This window comes from Mastigoproctus giganteus, chromosome 6 (assembly GCF_048544385.1).
Source record: "Mastigoproctus giganteus isolate SK-2022 chromosome 6, ASM4854438v1, whole genome shotgun sequence".
NCBI classification, from domain to species: Eukaryota; Metazoa; Arthropoda; class Arachnida; order Uropygi; family Thelyphonidae; genus Mastigoproctus; species Mastigoproctus giganteus.
In genome coordinates, this window is record NC_143580.1 from 199,964,659 (window position 1) to 199,978,879 (window position 14,221).

The window sequence follows — 14,221 nt, forward strand, 5'->3', positions numbered from 1 at the left end:
TTTTATCAGCGATAATAGCATGCATAGAAAGCCCTTCCTGGGACAGAACAACAGCTACACTTTTTTTTCTTGGTGTCAACTGAACATATGGAGCCATGCTTACACCTCTGCAAAACAGGACACTAATGTGTGTCTATACCCTTCCAACGCCATATCAATAGAAACAGCTGATGCAATCCTTGTAATTACTGTCTGATGTAACAGAAGAGTTATCTAATGCAATACCTTTGCTTTGCAACAAACAAAATGACTGTAATCAAACAATATCTTATACGTTTCACTACAAATGTTACTTTTTTTTAAGTTGATGCAGTTTTTTTGTCCGCCACTGCATGTGCAAGTTGATGTTACATTATTTTGAGAAACTACAGAGACTTTCTTTAAGAAGATAACATTTATTATACAAATTTAATAAAATATATGCACACAAGAAAAATACTTTCTTTGTTGGAATAGGTTGCACTAGGAAGTCTATCAGTGTCACCAAAGTAAAGATTTTTTTTATTCTGAAATATTGATTTTGCAAACACTTTGCCCTTGTTGTCTATTTACAGTTGGAATTTGAAAGTAAGGGCTCTTTGCTATGTTTTTTGGCTGTCTGTAAAGTAAGAACTTTCTCTTTAATGAATTGTTAAAATAGTTGAGCTATGTGCCTAACTATATTAGCAGTTCATTTGACAGAAAGTTATTCCTCCTGTGTTTTATAATATTACTTCTAGATTAATTGTTTGTTTTTTAATATGTTGTAATTAAAGATTTGTTTTCTTATATATATATATATATAAGACTGTTTTGCCACTTTGCTCAGAAGACAACATTTCACTAGCAGATTATATTCTTAATGTGTGCAATCTGTCATACTATTGGAAAATTTAGAATCACTGGGTAAGGTAAGGTTTTGGGAACTCCTGCAGTTAATTTTTGTGCTTGCTCCTAAGTAGTTAAGAGTTAAAGGTACATGGTAATTTTAAGTTTGCAGACTTAAATGCAGCAAATAGCTGTTTTCTTTAGCAAAGTATAGTAATAGTATTTGCCATATAGTGCAAGGAAGCTACAGGCTTTTGCTGCACTGGGGGGAACACATATAATTCAAGGTGGAATCATGTAGAAATAGTTTTATTATTTTTCTTTTTGAACTGCTAATGAAACCATGTGATAAAGATTACTAAAAAAAAATAATGTCTTTTGATTGCTTAGCTATATCATAATTTAAATTTCTATTTGGTGGTGTGTGTGTGTGTGTGTGTGTATTAAACAGATTTTTGCATTTATATGTATATATAACAGGAATCATGGGTCTGTGACATGACCAACAGAGCAACATCAGGTGAACTAGCTACTAATATTTCAGAAGCTCAAAGTATGCTCCAGCTTCACGAGGAAAGAAAGGTAATAAAATATTTTGATTGATATACTATTGGCTGTTGAAAAGTATTCCATTAATAATGAAACCTTTTTGTTTGACTATATACGAGTACACTAACAAATGTAGAATGAAATATTTTATAAAAATATGCATTATTTTATATAAATTATACTTAAATACCTGATAAAAATTAATAATTATTGAAAGAGTAAATGTGGAAAACATTCATTTCTCATCTCTAAATGACAGATTAATTTTAATATTAAAGATCACCTTTTATTATCACTTTCTCCCATACTACAGTTGCTATTTCAGTTGGCCATCTACTTATGTGTAATCACACTGGTCAACACACATTTTATCATGTGAACATTTCTTGTGAATTTTTTTGTATTTTTTGTTGCTGAATTCAAAAACACAAACAGAATTTCTCTATCACACAATTTTTATGTGAGACACAAAGTTTGATATAAATTATACAAAAATGAAATAGTGAATGAACGTATGGAAAGTGTTTTTTCTGTGTGCTCTTGTCAGGTTGAGGCATGTTTAAACATGTTCAAACCTTCTGTGAATCTCTATACTTGAAGCAGATGGCTGTTTAAACAAATTCATTCCAGACTTAATGTTGCTTAACTCTGCAAAGTAGACTGCTTTCTCAGTTGTGTACTGTATGTCGCTTGGTTAAGGTCATTATTGTTTGTGAATCTGTTCTTTAAGTGTTGTGTATACCTGTTTAAAGTTTCTGTGCATTTTTTTTTTTTTTTTTTTTGTTAGTTGTTGCCACATCAGCTTCTGTGGCCATATTGCACTTCACAAAGTTTTTGCATTTTCTACTCTGATCCAAGCCCGAGGCAGGATTTGAACCCACGACCTTTGGGTTGCCAGGCAGGCACTTTACCCACCTAGCTAGCCCGATCGGCTCTGTGCATTTACAACTTAAGATGACTCATAATGTATCATTCATCCTAATGGTTTTTGTTATATATGTGGTGAGCTAACTTTTAAATCACAGAGACAAAACTTCACTCTAGTTAAAAAGCTTATGAACTTTATTTCGGATGTAAAGTGGGTGACCAAGATAAGTTTTGGGCCCCTCATTTTTGCTGTATCAGTTGTGTTAAATTACTTACTGCCTGGTTAAATGGATCTCACTGTCATGTGCTATTTGCAGTTTCTATGATTTTGAGTGAACCAAAAGGCCATTATACAGATTGTTATTTTTGTTTAACAAACATTTCAGGGATTACCTCTATATCTAAACATACTGTAAAATATCCAAATATACCATCATCAATAAGACCTGTTTTATCCAGTGAAGAACTGTCTATACCAAAACCACTAGAAACTTACAATTTGGATGAAGAAGACGAACCAGATGATTTTGAGTTGATGGAGAGACTTAGCACGACTATGGAGAATACCAAGAAGTTAGTGACCCCACATATGAAGTGACATCCTCATCCTCATCCTCGAAACCGCACTTATCGCAAGAGGAGCTAAATGACGTTGTTCATGATCTGAACTTATCTAAAAATCAAGCTGATTTTTGGCTTCTACGCTGGAAGAATGGAATCTCCTGCAAGAGGACATAAAAATATGCTATTTTCATAAATGCCAGCAAACATTTATGCATTTATTTTCTCAAGAAGTCAATTTTATTTACTGCAGCGATGTAAATTCTGTAATGGAAACTCTAGGATATCTGAACGATCCAACTGAATTATCGATTCCTCAAAAGCAAGTTTGAAAACAGTGTTGCTCCATAATGGAAATACATTGCCATCAGTACTGTTAGCATATTCTGCACAAATGAAATAAACCTAATATAACACAAAACTTCTCTTGACAAGCATCAAGTATGAGCAATTTCCTTGGCATATCTATGGTGACTTTAAAGTGATTGCTCTTCATTAGACCTACAACTTGTCTATCCCAAATATGTTGCTTTATTTTCGAATGGGACAGTAGACATAAGGAAAACCATTATGTTAAAAAACAATAGCCTCAAAGAAAAGAACTGATTGCAAGAAAGAAAAATGTTGCAAACAAACCATTGGTTATGCCTGATAAAGTTTCGTTACCACCATTGCATATTAAACTTTATATCAGTTTAATATGTGATGATGAAATTTGTTTAATGAAACATTTTGTCAAAGCAGTGGATCGAAATGGAGCAGGTTTTCTTTACCTAAAAGAGAAATTTACTGGAGTTAGTATGGACAAAACCAAAGAGAGCATATTTGTGAGGCCCCAAATAAGAAACCTGATGAAAAATGAATGTTTTGAAGAACAGCTAAACGAAGTTAAATGAACTACATGGAACTCTCTTAAAAAAGATATTGAAAATTTTTTTGGGAAATTCCAAGGCTGAACATTACCAAGAAATAGTCAGTGAGCTTCTCAACACCTATGAAGGTATGGGATGTAATATGTCTCTAAGATCCATTTCTTGGATTCACATTTGGATTTCTTCCCAGAAAACCTAAGAGTTGTAAGTGATGAGCACAGGGAGCATTTCCATCAAATTACACACACTGGCCAAAAAATATGAACCTCTGTATTAAGAGAGTCACAGACATAAATGCAAATAGATGCAAATAAAACTGTGACATGGGGTGATGATGTGTTATGTTATTGTGTATAAAGATTGCACAGGCTGTTTGACTGCAGTAATATGAAGCCAAAATGAGGAAATGCGTGATCTATCAGACTTTGAAAAAGGTCTTATCATGGATGCATGTTTAGCAAGAGCCACGATTCAAGAAACTAAAGACATAACTGGTTTCTCAATAGCATCCTTCTAATAGGTTTTTAATGACTGGAAAGCAAGCAGTTATTCCACATCTCAAAGGCGTAAATGTGGCAGAAAAAAACAATACTTCAAGAGTGAAGTGCTCGTATTGTAAGGACTGTAAAATAGGACATCCAGTGTGCATTGATACTGGTGGAAGGTCTATAGTCATTCAGGGAGTATTTGTACTTTGTATCAGACCTACCACACACACACCCTGCGATGCTACACTTTTATCTTGAAGGTGATGGCTGCATTATGGATAACATTGCAACTGCGCATCATACCAGAATCGTGCAAGAATGGTTTGGAGAACATGACACGGATTACCGCCATCTTCCGTTGTCCCCACATTCATCTCATCTCTATTGAGAATATCTGGGATATGGTGGAGAGAACTATTTGGTAATGAAGTCCTCTTCCTTCAACTTTGTTGCAACCCAAAGGTCGCAGGTTCGAATCCTGCCTCGGGCTTGGATATCACCATGGCGCCACACTATCCGGTTGGATCTCACCCCCACAATACACAAAGGAGCAGGAAGGAACTGGTTCCTTCGTGTATTGCTCACATCATACAATTAAAAAAAAAAAAAAAAAAAAAAACTTTGTTGTAGCTCTGCAATATTTTGCTGGGAGAATGATTACAGTTAGATTAAAACACCTTATAGAATCCATGCCACCCCACACACTTGCTGTTATTCAAAACAAAGGTGGCCTTATTCGATATTGAATAAAAATTTGTATTTTTTTGGTCAATGTGTGCATTTACACAATGTTAAAGAGGTATCAGGGCAAGTGCCACCCAAGCATGCTGGCTGTTTACTTAGGAGGTAAACAGCCAGGTAAACACTGAGGAGGGATGTTTCACAGGTAAAATACAACAGGAAATCATTAGGACATTTTAGTTCAGTTAAAGATGACCAGTTCATCTTTAAAAAAAAAAAAAAAAATCTAGTGTCACCTATTCTAATGTTTGTATAAAACTGAAATTACATTAAAATTGTGGCGCCTCCGTAGCCAGGTGGGAAGGAGCAGCAGTGCGTAGCACATGCTTCTTGATTAGACCGGGGTTCGAGCCCGTCACCACCAAATACGGAGGATGCGGAAAGGTCAGGGAATGACCACCGCATATCCCTGAGCAATATGGCCTTAGTTGCTAATGCTCCTAAAAACCAAATAACAAACAAACAAACAAACAAACATTAAAATTGTGGGTGATGGACAAAAACTGATTTTATATTTGAAATCAGCACATACAGAACACACTTTCAAATTCACTTAATTTGATATGTGCAACAGGAAAAAAGTTTTTTTCTTTTTTTTTTGTTTATTAGTGTAATTTGATTTTCCAACTAATTTTATTAACTAGCATATTATTGATAGATGACTGCCGTGCTGTTTATTTGTTTTTAGGCAGAGATAGATGGAAGGCAACAATCGTTCAAGGTTTTAAAGGAGTTTGGTCATCGTTTATTACAACAGAAACATCCAGCACGAGGAACAATAGAGCTAAGCCTGCAACATTTAGAAGAACTGCGACGCAGTTTGATTCAGGCCTGGGAAGAAAGAAGACAGATGTTAACCCAATGCTATGATCTTCAGGTAGGAAAGAAGTCACCAAGCTCATGATATTTGTTTTTATATATATATAAACAAGAAGTATGCACTTTAAATTTTTTAGGTGAGCCATTTCTAGATTTTTGTATGTGTAACTATTTGTAGATTTTTTATATGTAGAATACCATCTAAAAGTAACTGTCTAAGAGTACTGACTTGATAAAGTCAGTATTTGTTCATCTTGTTTTGGGCAGTCACATACACTGAGTCATCACTTTATTAGGTACACCTACCCTTTTCATGAAATAGAGCATTTCTTCAGTAACAGCATCATGTGTTTATACCATGCAGTATAAAGCAGGTGGGCAGAAGCATAGAGATCTGTATATATGCAATTCAGTTTGAGAATCGGCAAGATGAAAGAATGTGGTGGCACCAGATGTACCAGTATGATTATCTTGGAAACTGAAACCCTATCATAGTTTTCACTGGGTTTTGAGTATGTATCAAGATTTTGAGTATGTACCATGAAAGGAATGTGCCTGGTTGAAAACAATTTCAAGATAGCTGGTATCTAGATGCTACTCCACTGGTATCAAGGGGGCCAATGTGCACCATGAAAACACTGATTTCAAATCACAAATGACTGTGATTTTTGGTTTTGTGGTTCAGTCTGTATGAACAATATGATCAAGACAATTTCTTTTGAATTTTCAATTATTATTATGTAATTTTTATATGTATATTAAGTCACCTAATCTCTGGTCTAACTTGCTGAGTTTTTATGCCATTTTTAATTTATTTTATGGTGAACTCATTAGCCTGTCTTGGGACGCCCTTGTTATTATCATTAATTTCATCTCAGGCAATAAAGGAATTTTATACATATACACATAATATACTGATATCTCCTGATCTAACTTATATTGCCATACTGATCTTATTATACTGATATCACGACCTTAGCACAAAACAAAAGCTGTATAAAAACTGTAAATTGGAATTCATCAGTCCACAGTATCCGTTTGCAGTCCTGTTTACAACCCAACTGCATTGATCAGAGACCTCTAGAGTTTGTTTCCAATTTCTAATTGGAACAAATGATTTATAGACAGGGTAATGGCTGTAGATATGGACTGATCTTGTCTTTGGTTGATTATGAAAGTATCTCATAGTTGTTTTACAGTAGATCAGTGATTCCTACATAAAACCCTACGATCTTCCTGTAGTATATTTTTTGACCACAGTTACTCCTTTGAGAAATGGATGTCCCATCTTTGCTGTGATTTTCATAGTTCTTAGTACTGTAACTCCAGCTTCTCATACACCAACAATAAATTCTTTTTTTGGAAGTCGGTATTTCCATGTGTTATTTCATTCATCTTGATGTTGAATTTTATTATTGACTGTGCTTATGAAATTTGTCATGTGATTTCCCTGATCTTAATGTATTTCCTTTGCACTGTGTCTGTGTAGATGGGATAGATTTTAAGTATTTTTTTTTTTCAGATAGTGTATATATATGTATGAGTATGTGTGTGTATATATAAAATGATTATTTTTTTTATGTGTAGGTTTTTAAGGAGCAAGTAGAAAAGGCTGATTCTTGGCTATCAAGCAAAGAAGCATTTCTCAATAATGAAGATCTTGGGGTAAAAGATTTATTTCTTTTACTTTAATTTACAAATTTTTTACTTAATTTTAAATCATCCAGAGTACTGGTGCATCTGTTTATAATATAATTTTATAAATTTAGAATTGAATTCCAATTATAAATTGAAAACTCATTTTCAGAAACATTCCTTTTTTTTTTTTTTTAAATTAGAGCAACAGCATTGCTGCAGAAAGATGATATGATAGGAATGAATATTAAATATTAATAGTTTAGTTTTTTTCTATTGAACATAATTTATTCAAACACTATCAAAAAAAAAAGAAAAAAAAGTGAATTGTGAACAGAAAACTTCATTTCTTTTATGTATGTATATATAAGGAATATGGAATTTAAGTAACAAAGGAGGAATAAATAAAAGAAATGAAGTTTTACAGTAGATCAACAGATAAATAGTAATTATTTATGTGTTGTGGTGAATATTTAAGATTTATAAGATTTATCATATAAATTATTATATATATTTATAAGATTTAATTTATTATAGGACTCTATAAGCAGTGTAGAAGCTCTTATACGTAAACATAGCAATTTTGAGAAAACTATGAGTGCTCAAAGTGATAAAATAGATCAGCTTGAGAAATTTGCTGCAGAACTTGTTGCAAATAGACATTATGATAGTTCAGCTGTTCAAGCAAGGTGCCAATCCATTTGTCAAAGAAGAGATCGCCTTCAAGAAAATGCCATGCTGAAGCGTAAAAAGCTCCAAGAATCAAAACTACTTCAGCAGTTTTTGCGCAACATATATGAGGTATGCTATAACTTATGAAGTATGCTGCATTTTTAATGTATCATTGGTTTTACTCTGGTTTCTTGCATGCCTAAATTATAGATTAATTTCTGATGAAGCTAAAATGTGATTCTGTCCTGGTTCACCTCAGCAAGCACACAAAAATTAAGTAATCTTAAATCTTATTGTAAACTGTTTTGTTTGTTTATTATAATTGAAGTGGTGAAACCCGTGTTTAGTCTCTAGAGCAAAGTTTCCGGCATCCCCCTCCCCCCATACTTCTCCTTTCAACATGCACGGTACTAAGTACTATAGGTTGATACCTTTCGTGTTTGGGGTTTCATAAAAAAAAAAAAAAAAAAAAATCTTAAAAATATTAATGTGGAAATAATTAATCTAGACCTTTGCATCTCTTTAACCTCTCCCTCCCTTTTTTTTTTTTTTTTTTTTATATACTCGTTGCCAACACCTGAGCAGCAGAAAATATCAAAATCCCCACTTTCAACAACACACAGATTAGGGTATTGTCTATGGCAATAAATTCTCTTCCAGCTTTCATATGTAATTCCTGTTAACTACAATTAGAAAATTCTAATTTTAAAAATCATTCATTGTAAAAATCCATAGCACTTTAACATCTTTACATCTATATACACTTTCACATGGTAGTACATAATGGTTCTTTAAATAAACTGATGAAATTTATAAAAAGTGTGTGGTATTAGTCCTTTCTTAATACACTAAGTCATCTTTAGCATTAAAATTCTATAATCAGCAAAAATATACTGATTTTTTGTCTTACTTTGCAGCAGAGTGACATAAAAAAAAAAAAAAAAAACTCTAAACAACACCTTATTTGCATTTTCGTTAGTAGTTATGTGCAGAAATATTTGTGTAATTTTTTCTAGGAAAGGCTATATTTTTTGGGTGTACAGCTGGTTAATTTATGAACTATAACTAATTCATCCCAGACATTTGTAAGTTTCATTTGATATGAAATAGGGAGATTACGCTGTTCATGCAGGTATAATGATATACAGTAAACCCCCGCTATTCGCGGTATCTGTATTCGCGGTTTCACGTATTCGCGATCGCCGATTTAATATAAAATGAAACCTAAAAAATGTGAATTTTAAAACGCCGTGAATATTTTCCGCCATAAAAAACATGGGCGTGGCTAAAATTATCTTTCCCGGTCAAAACAGCGCTCATTGGGTGGGTGAGAGGGGTGAAAAAATCGGGAGCGTGGATGTTTCTCGCTAATCCTTGTTCAGTATGTGTTAGTCATGGAAGGTTTCGTCGTTTGATTTTAATTTATATGTTTATAAATTGAATAAATTTATCAATTTATAAATTGATATGCTTACAAAAATGATAACTCTACCGTTTTTCAGTGTAAAACAGACTTTTTCGAGTGCGTTAACGGAAGAAAGTGACTTTATTGTGGTCAAGTTCTTTCTAACCCCTACAAAAATATGGCTACGAATAAAAAGAGAAATGTGAAAATATCAAAGAAGGTGATGACACTAGCGAATAAAATTGAGTTATTAGACGAAATTTCTAATGGTGAAAGTGTCTCCTCAGTGGCAAAACATTATAAAATCAATGAGTCAACAGTACGATCAATCAAGAAATCGGAAGAAAAAATCTGCCGTAGTGTCCGTGAAAACACGCTAATTGCTTCAAAAATTTGCTCTGTAACTCGTGATGTTAAATTAAAAAAAATGGAAAAGCTTTAAATCTGTGGATAAAAGACCGAATTCAAAATAAAATTCCGTTAAATTCACTCATCATTCGTGAAAAGGCAAAACTTCTTTATCAACACTTTAGCGACACTGGCGATAGCACTGGCGGGATGTTTTTTTTTTTTTTTGCTAGCAAAGGCGCTACGTAATTTGAAAGATTTGTTTAAATTTCTAATAAATATTACATTTAATATTAAATTGTTTCTTATTTTCATTTCGATGCCATATGCTTGCATTTCACTATGTACTGTCATGTACAGTCATATTATGAAGGTACATATAATATATACATAGACAAAATTTTAGACTAGTTTTTCTTATATATTTCATACTTTGGAACGGAACCCCTTTATTACTATGGGAGCCATAACTCAGTATTCGCGTTTTCGGTATTCGCGACATTTCTCAGGAACGTAACCCCCGCGAATAGCGAGGGTTTACTGTATATGAGGAAATACTTCACTGTGTGGAAACAAAGAAATTTCATTTAGAAAAGCTAAAACTTACATTAATTTTGATTTAATATAATTTAAACTGCCACACATGAAGAATTCAAGGTGAATTCATAATCTCTGGCCTCAAAAATAACAGGTAAAATACGAGACCTGTACTACATAAAACTAAAGCCAGTTTATAATAGTACATGCTTTTACTGCCTTGCTATCAAATTTTACATGAATATTCCCAAATTTATTTTCTACTCGATGCATCTGTAATCACAGTCTTTGGTGCTGATCCCATAAAGCACTTCAAAGGCAAGTGAACATGGATAATAAAGAACTGTAGCCTAATGAGGACCATTATATATGTCACCTTTTCATCTAAGATTGACCTCAGTGCAGCAAAAGGAGTTTTATGTCTGCTTAACAAATATTTGGAAGGCTGCCTGTAATAGCCCTTTTTGTGCTACTATCTGTAGCTTGTGCTCCTTTGATTCCACACCAACTGAATCTAAACCAAGTCTTAGGATATGGCATCAGTGGAATTTGGTAATACAAACTGAGTATGTTGCATGCAGCTTTAAGAGTGACTTCATTCATGAGTATCTTGATCTGCAGTGAAAGAGATTGAGTATACTGAAACATCTTTCTGAGAACACTCAAACCTTTTTAAAGTCTTGTGATATGGGTCAGAGTTTCACTGGATGGTCATGATCTCCATGTGTTCAAGTGAAGAACTTTCATCAGATTGAGGTACAGGGACAAAATCTTCATATCCATATGTATAAGAGCACAAGCAGGTGTCATTTGGAGAATTTCCATTTCAGTGAATAAAATGTACAGAACTGGTTAAAGACTGGCAAGAACAAGGAGTTGTTTGTATGGACAGCTGGCAAATTTGAGCCTCACAAATTTCCATTGGATTTGGATTGTTATTTTACTGAGGCATATACTTCTTTTTTTGCAGTGGAAAAAAAACTAGTTGTTTTTAAAAGTTGGATTTAGCACAAGATTTGAGTTTATATTCACACTTACTGTTCCTTGAAGTGCATTGAGTGCATTCAGTGAAGTGCATTCCATTAGTTACTCAGGTAAATCTTGCATATCTTGAAGTGAACTATTTGAAATCTTTCTGTGTGGACTACTTTACGAATTTTAATTCAGTTTGCTTTTACTTTCTCTGAACAGTGAGGAATTACATTAATGGCTGTTTAGCTTTCATGATTATTTGAAGTTGAAAGTTTTTCTACCTTAAAAAATAAAAAATCATGATATTTAATTTGTTTGTAGTCATTGTAATTTTGTTTCATTTTATGTGTTCATGTTGAAATTGTGTCTAAATCCAAACAGTTCAAAAAATATATATATTTTTTAATATATGTTTACTTATTTTAATTTACCCCCCCTGGATTATATTTCTTGCAAGTAGATGATGCAATTTGAAGTGGGGAACTTTATACATGGTCTTTTCATTGTTCTGCAAATGATAACTAGTGTAGAATTGTATATGAATTCTAATTTTTTAAATTTAAATAATTTGTTTTCTTTTAGGTCGGTGGTTGGATTAATGAAAAAATGCAAGTTGCATTGGATGAGTCATATCAGGATCCATCTAATCTTCTCAGCAAAATTCAGAAGCATGCTGCTTTTGAAGCTGAACTGGCAGCTAATAAGGGAAGGGTTGATGGTGTAACACAGGAAGGTGAGAACCTTATTGGAGGTGGCCATTTTGCTTCTACGGAAATACACATTCAGCTTCAAGAATTAGAAACATTATGGAGACAGCTTCTAGACCAAGCTGCCTTAAAACGGGAGAGACTGCAGGATGCTTACCAGGTATCACTATTGCTTTTTTGCCATCTTTTAGTATTTTATTTGATATTATACTGGTTTCTTTACTATCATGATGATGTATTTTAAAGTCTAAGTGCTCATGCACAAAGTCAAAGTCAGCTTGCTTGTGCTCTTGAATGAAAAGTAACACATAAAGTTATTAGCACTGCGATTGTGCCAATACAAGAATGAATGCCTATTTTATGGACACATAAAGATTGTTATTCTCAAGACTGATACAGGCTCCAAAAGGATTAGCAACTTAGAAACAGGTAGTAATTCCCATAGTAATTGATGCAGACACATTATATTTTCAAATAAACTTAGAAAACACAGTTAAATAGTCTTTCCTGCACTTTAATCATTAAAAACACTGCACTGATAATGCAGGCCTACAGGCCTACAAATTTAAAATTTTTAAAAGGTTTTTTTTTTTTTTTTTTTTTTGGTTATAATAAGTAATTTTTCATAATTAACTATGCCAATTTTGAAAACAGTCTTAATTTTTTTCTACCATGTAAGGAATTTTTACAAATTAGGAAGAAAGAAAATAGTAAAATAAATACAATTGTTATATAATTTTATTTATTTTAACAAGCAAAATAATAAATAAATTATTTTGCTTGTTAAAATAAATATTAATTTGAAATGAATGTTCATCATAATTGTATATCTGACTTTGTGAAATCTTCATCTTTTTTTCTGAAAGCTACATGAACTACATGCCTTTTGTGTAATATTTCTGCAGTTTCCATTATAACACTGAGCAGTAATCAGCCATCATACTGATATTTCATCTCCTTGATAATCCCCTCTTTACTTCCTTTATATTTTGGTATAACCAAAATATAAAGGAAGAATATATAGAATATAAAGAATTTCCCTTGTTTGTTGATAATAGCTCCAATATTTTCTCAGAGATAGTCCAAGTAAGTGTGAGAAATGAAGTATCAGTGTCATATTGCACTCCAGCTTTGAATTTATTGATAGGCTGGTTGTTTATAATATTTTTGGTAATCTAATTATTTGTTGATAACATCTTTTTAATGGTCTTAAAAGTTTTTTTAAACTGTTCATGTTCACATTTGCAAAAAAAACATCTGTTTTTCTTCTGAAGAGCAGAGAATTTACCATGTAGATGAAATATTTCCATCTTTGTCTAATGTTTGTACTACATGCCTTTTGTGTAATATTCACAATTTGTGTAAAAGTCACAGTTTTATGTGAAGTAAAGGTAATGGAACTTTTTTTTGAGGTTAACCAAACTTTCACATTCAATGTTTTTGGTACCTAGGATTAGGCTTACTTACTGTGGCCTTCTGAATCCAAGGTCTGCCATCCCATTCACACAAAAAAACAGAGAAGTCTAGATTTGTGTACATTTCCTTTAAGTGAATAGAATTAGCAATGGGCGTGATGTGTATAAGTTACTGTGTTGAAGAAGGATACTTTAGAGTAGAATTCTTTTAAAGGAATCATTGAACCATTTCCATTCACTTCATAGATTGGAGATGAATTCTTCATAGCTAGAGGTGAATTATTTCTCATGATTCTGCACCAGTAAAATGATGTGGCTAGGGAAAGTTTTTAGCCCAAAGTCTGGACTTCATAGTTTGAGAAGAACCTGTCGGAAAATCCAATTCCTTCACCAAGTCCTTTAGTTCACTTTTTGTCAAAAGCTGGGGTTCATTAGACATTTCAGGTTAAAATTTCATATCATTGTTCCTATTACCATTAGATTCAGAAGCAGATGAAAATTGTACATGATTCATTAGTGGAATGGGAATACATATATGAGGTCCATGAGAAACAGGTCTTAAAGCAGATTGAAAGTCCAGATAACAAACTTCCTTTTTATATTTACTGTTGCAGCCTTCCACAGGCACACTATAGCCCCAGCAGCTTATGCACCCTTGAACCCCCATAACACACACACACACACACACACACACACACACACACACACACACACACACAACCTTCCACATTACACAAGCAAAAGTAACAGTCATCTCTGTAGTTTCTAAGCTAATGTCAGATAACTAATTCCACAGGTAATATTTTTTCTTACCTTGCATCATCTC

The 14,221-nt window shown here is 33.1% G+C and overlaps 1 protein-coding gene across 3 annotated transcripts in view; it reads left to right on the forward strand.

Annotated features, from left to right (window-relative positions):
- Window positions 1-14,221, forward strand: part of kst (spectrin beta chain, non-erythrocytic 5 kst) — a 593,342-nt gene that overhangs the window by 471,149 nt on the left and 107,972 nt on the right. For all 3 annotated transcript variants that reach the window (XM_090376665.1, XM_090376667.1, XM_090376666.1), the window contains exons 58-62: window positions 1,288-1,389; window positions 5,574-5,762; window positions 7,292-7,369; window positions 7,877-8,140; window positions 11,856-12,140. In XM_090376665.1, the coding sequence (XP_090232791.1) occupies window positions 1,288-1,389; window positions 5,574-5,762; window positions 7,292-7,369; window positions 7,877-8,140; window positions 11,856-12,140 (918 nt within the window). The remainder of the gene's footprint in view (window positions 1-1,287; window positions 1,390-5,573; window positions 5,763-7,291; window positions 7,370-7,876; window positions 8,141-11,855; window positions 12,141-14,221) is intronic.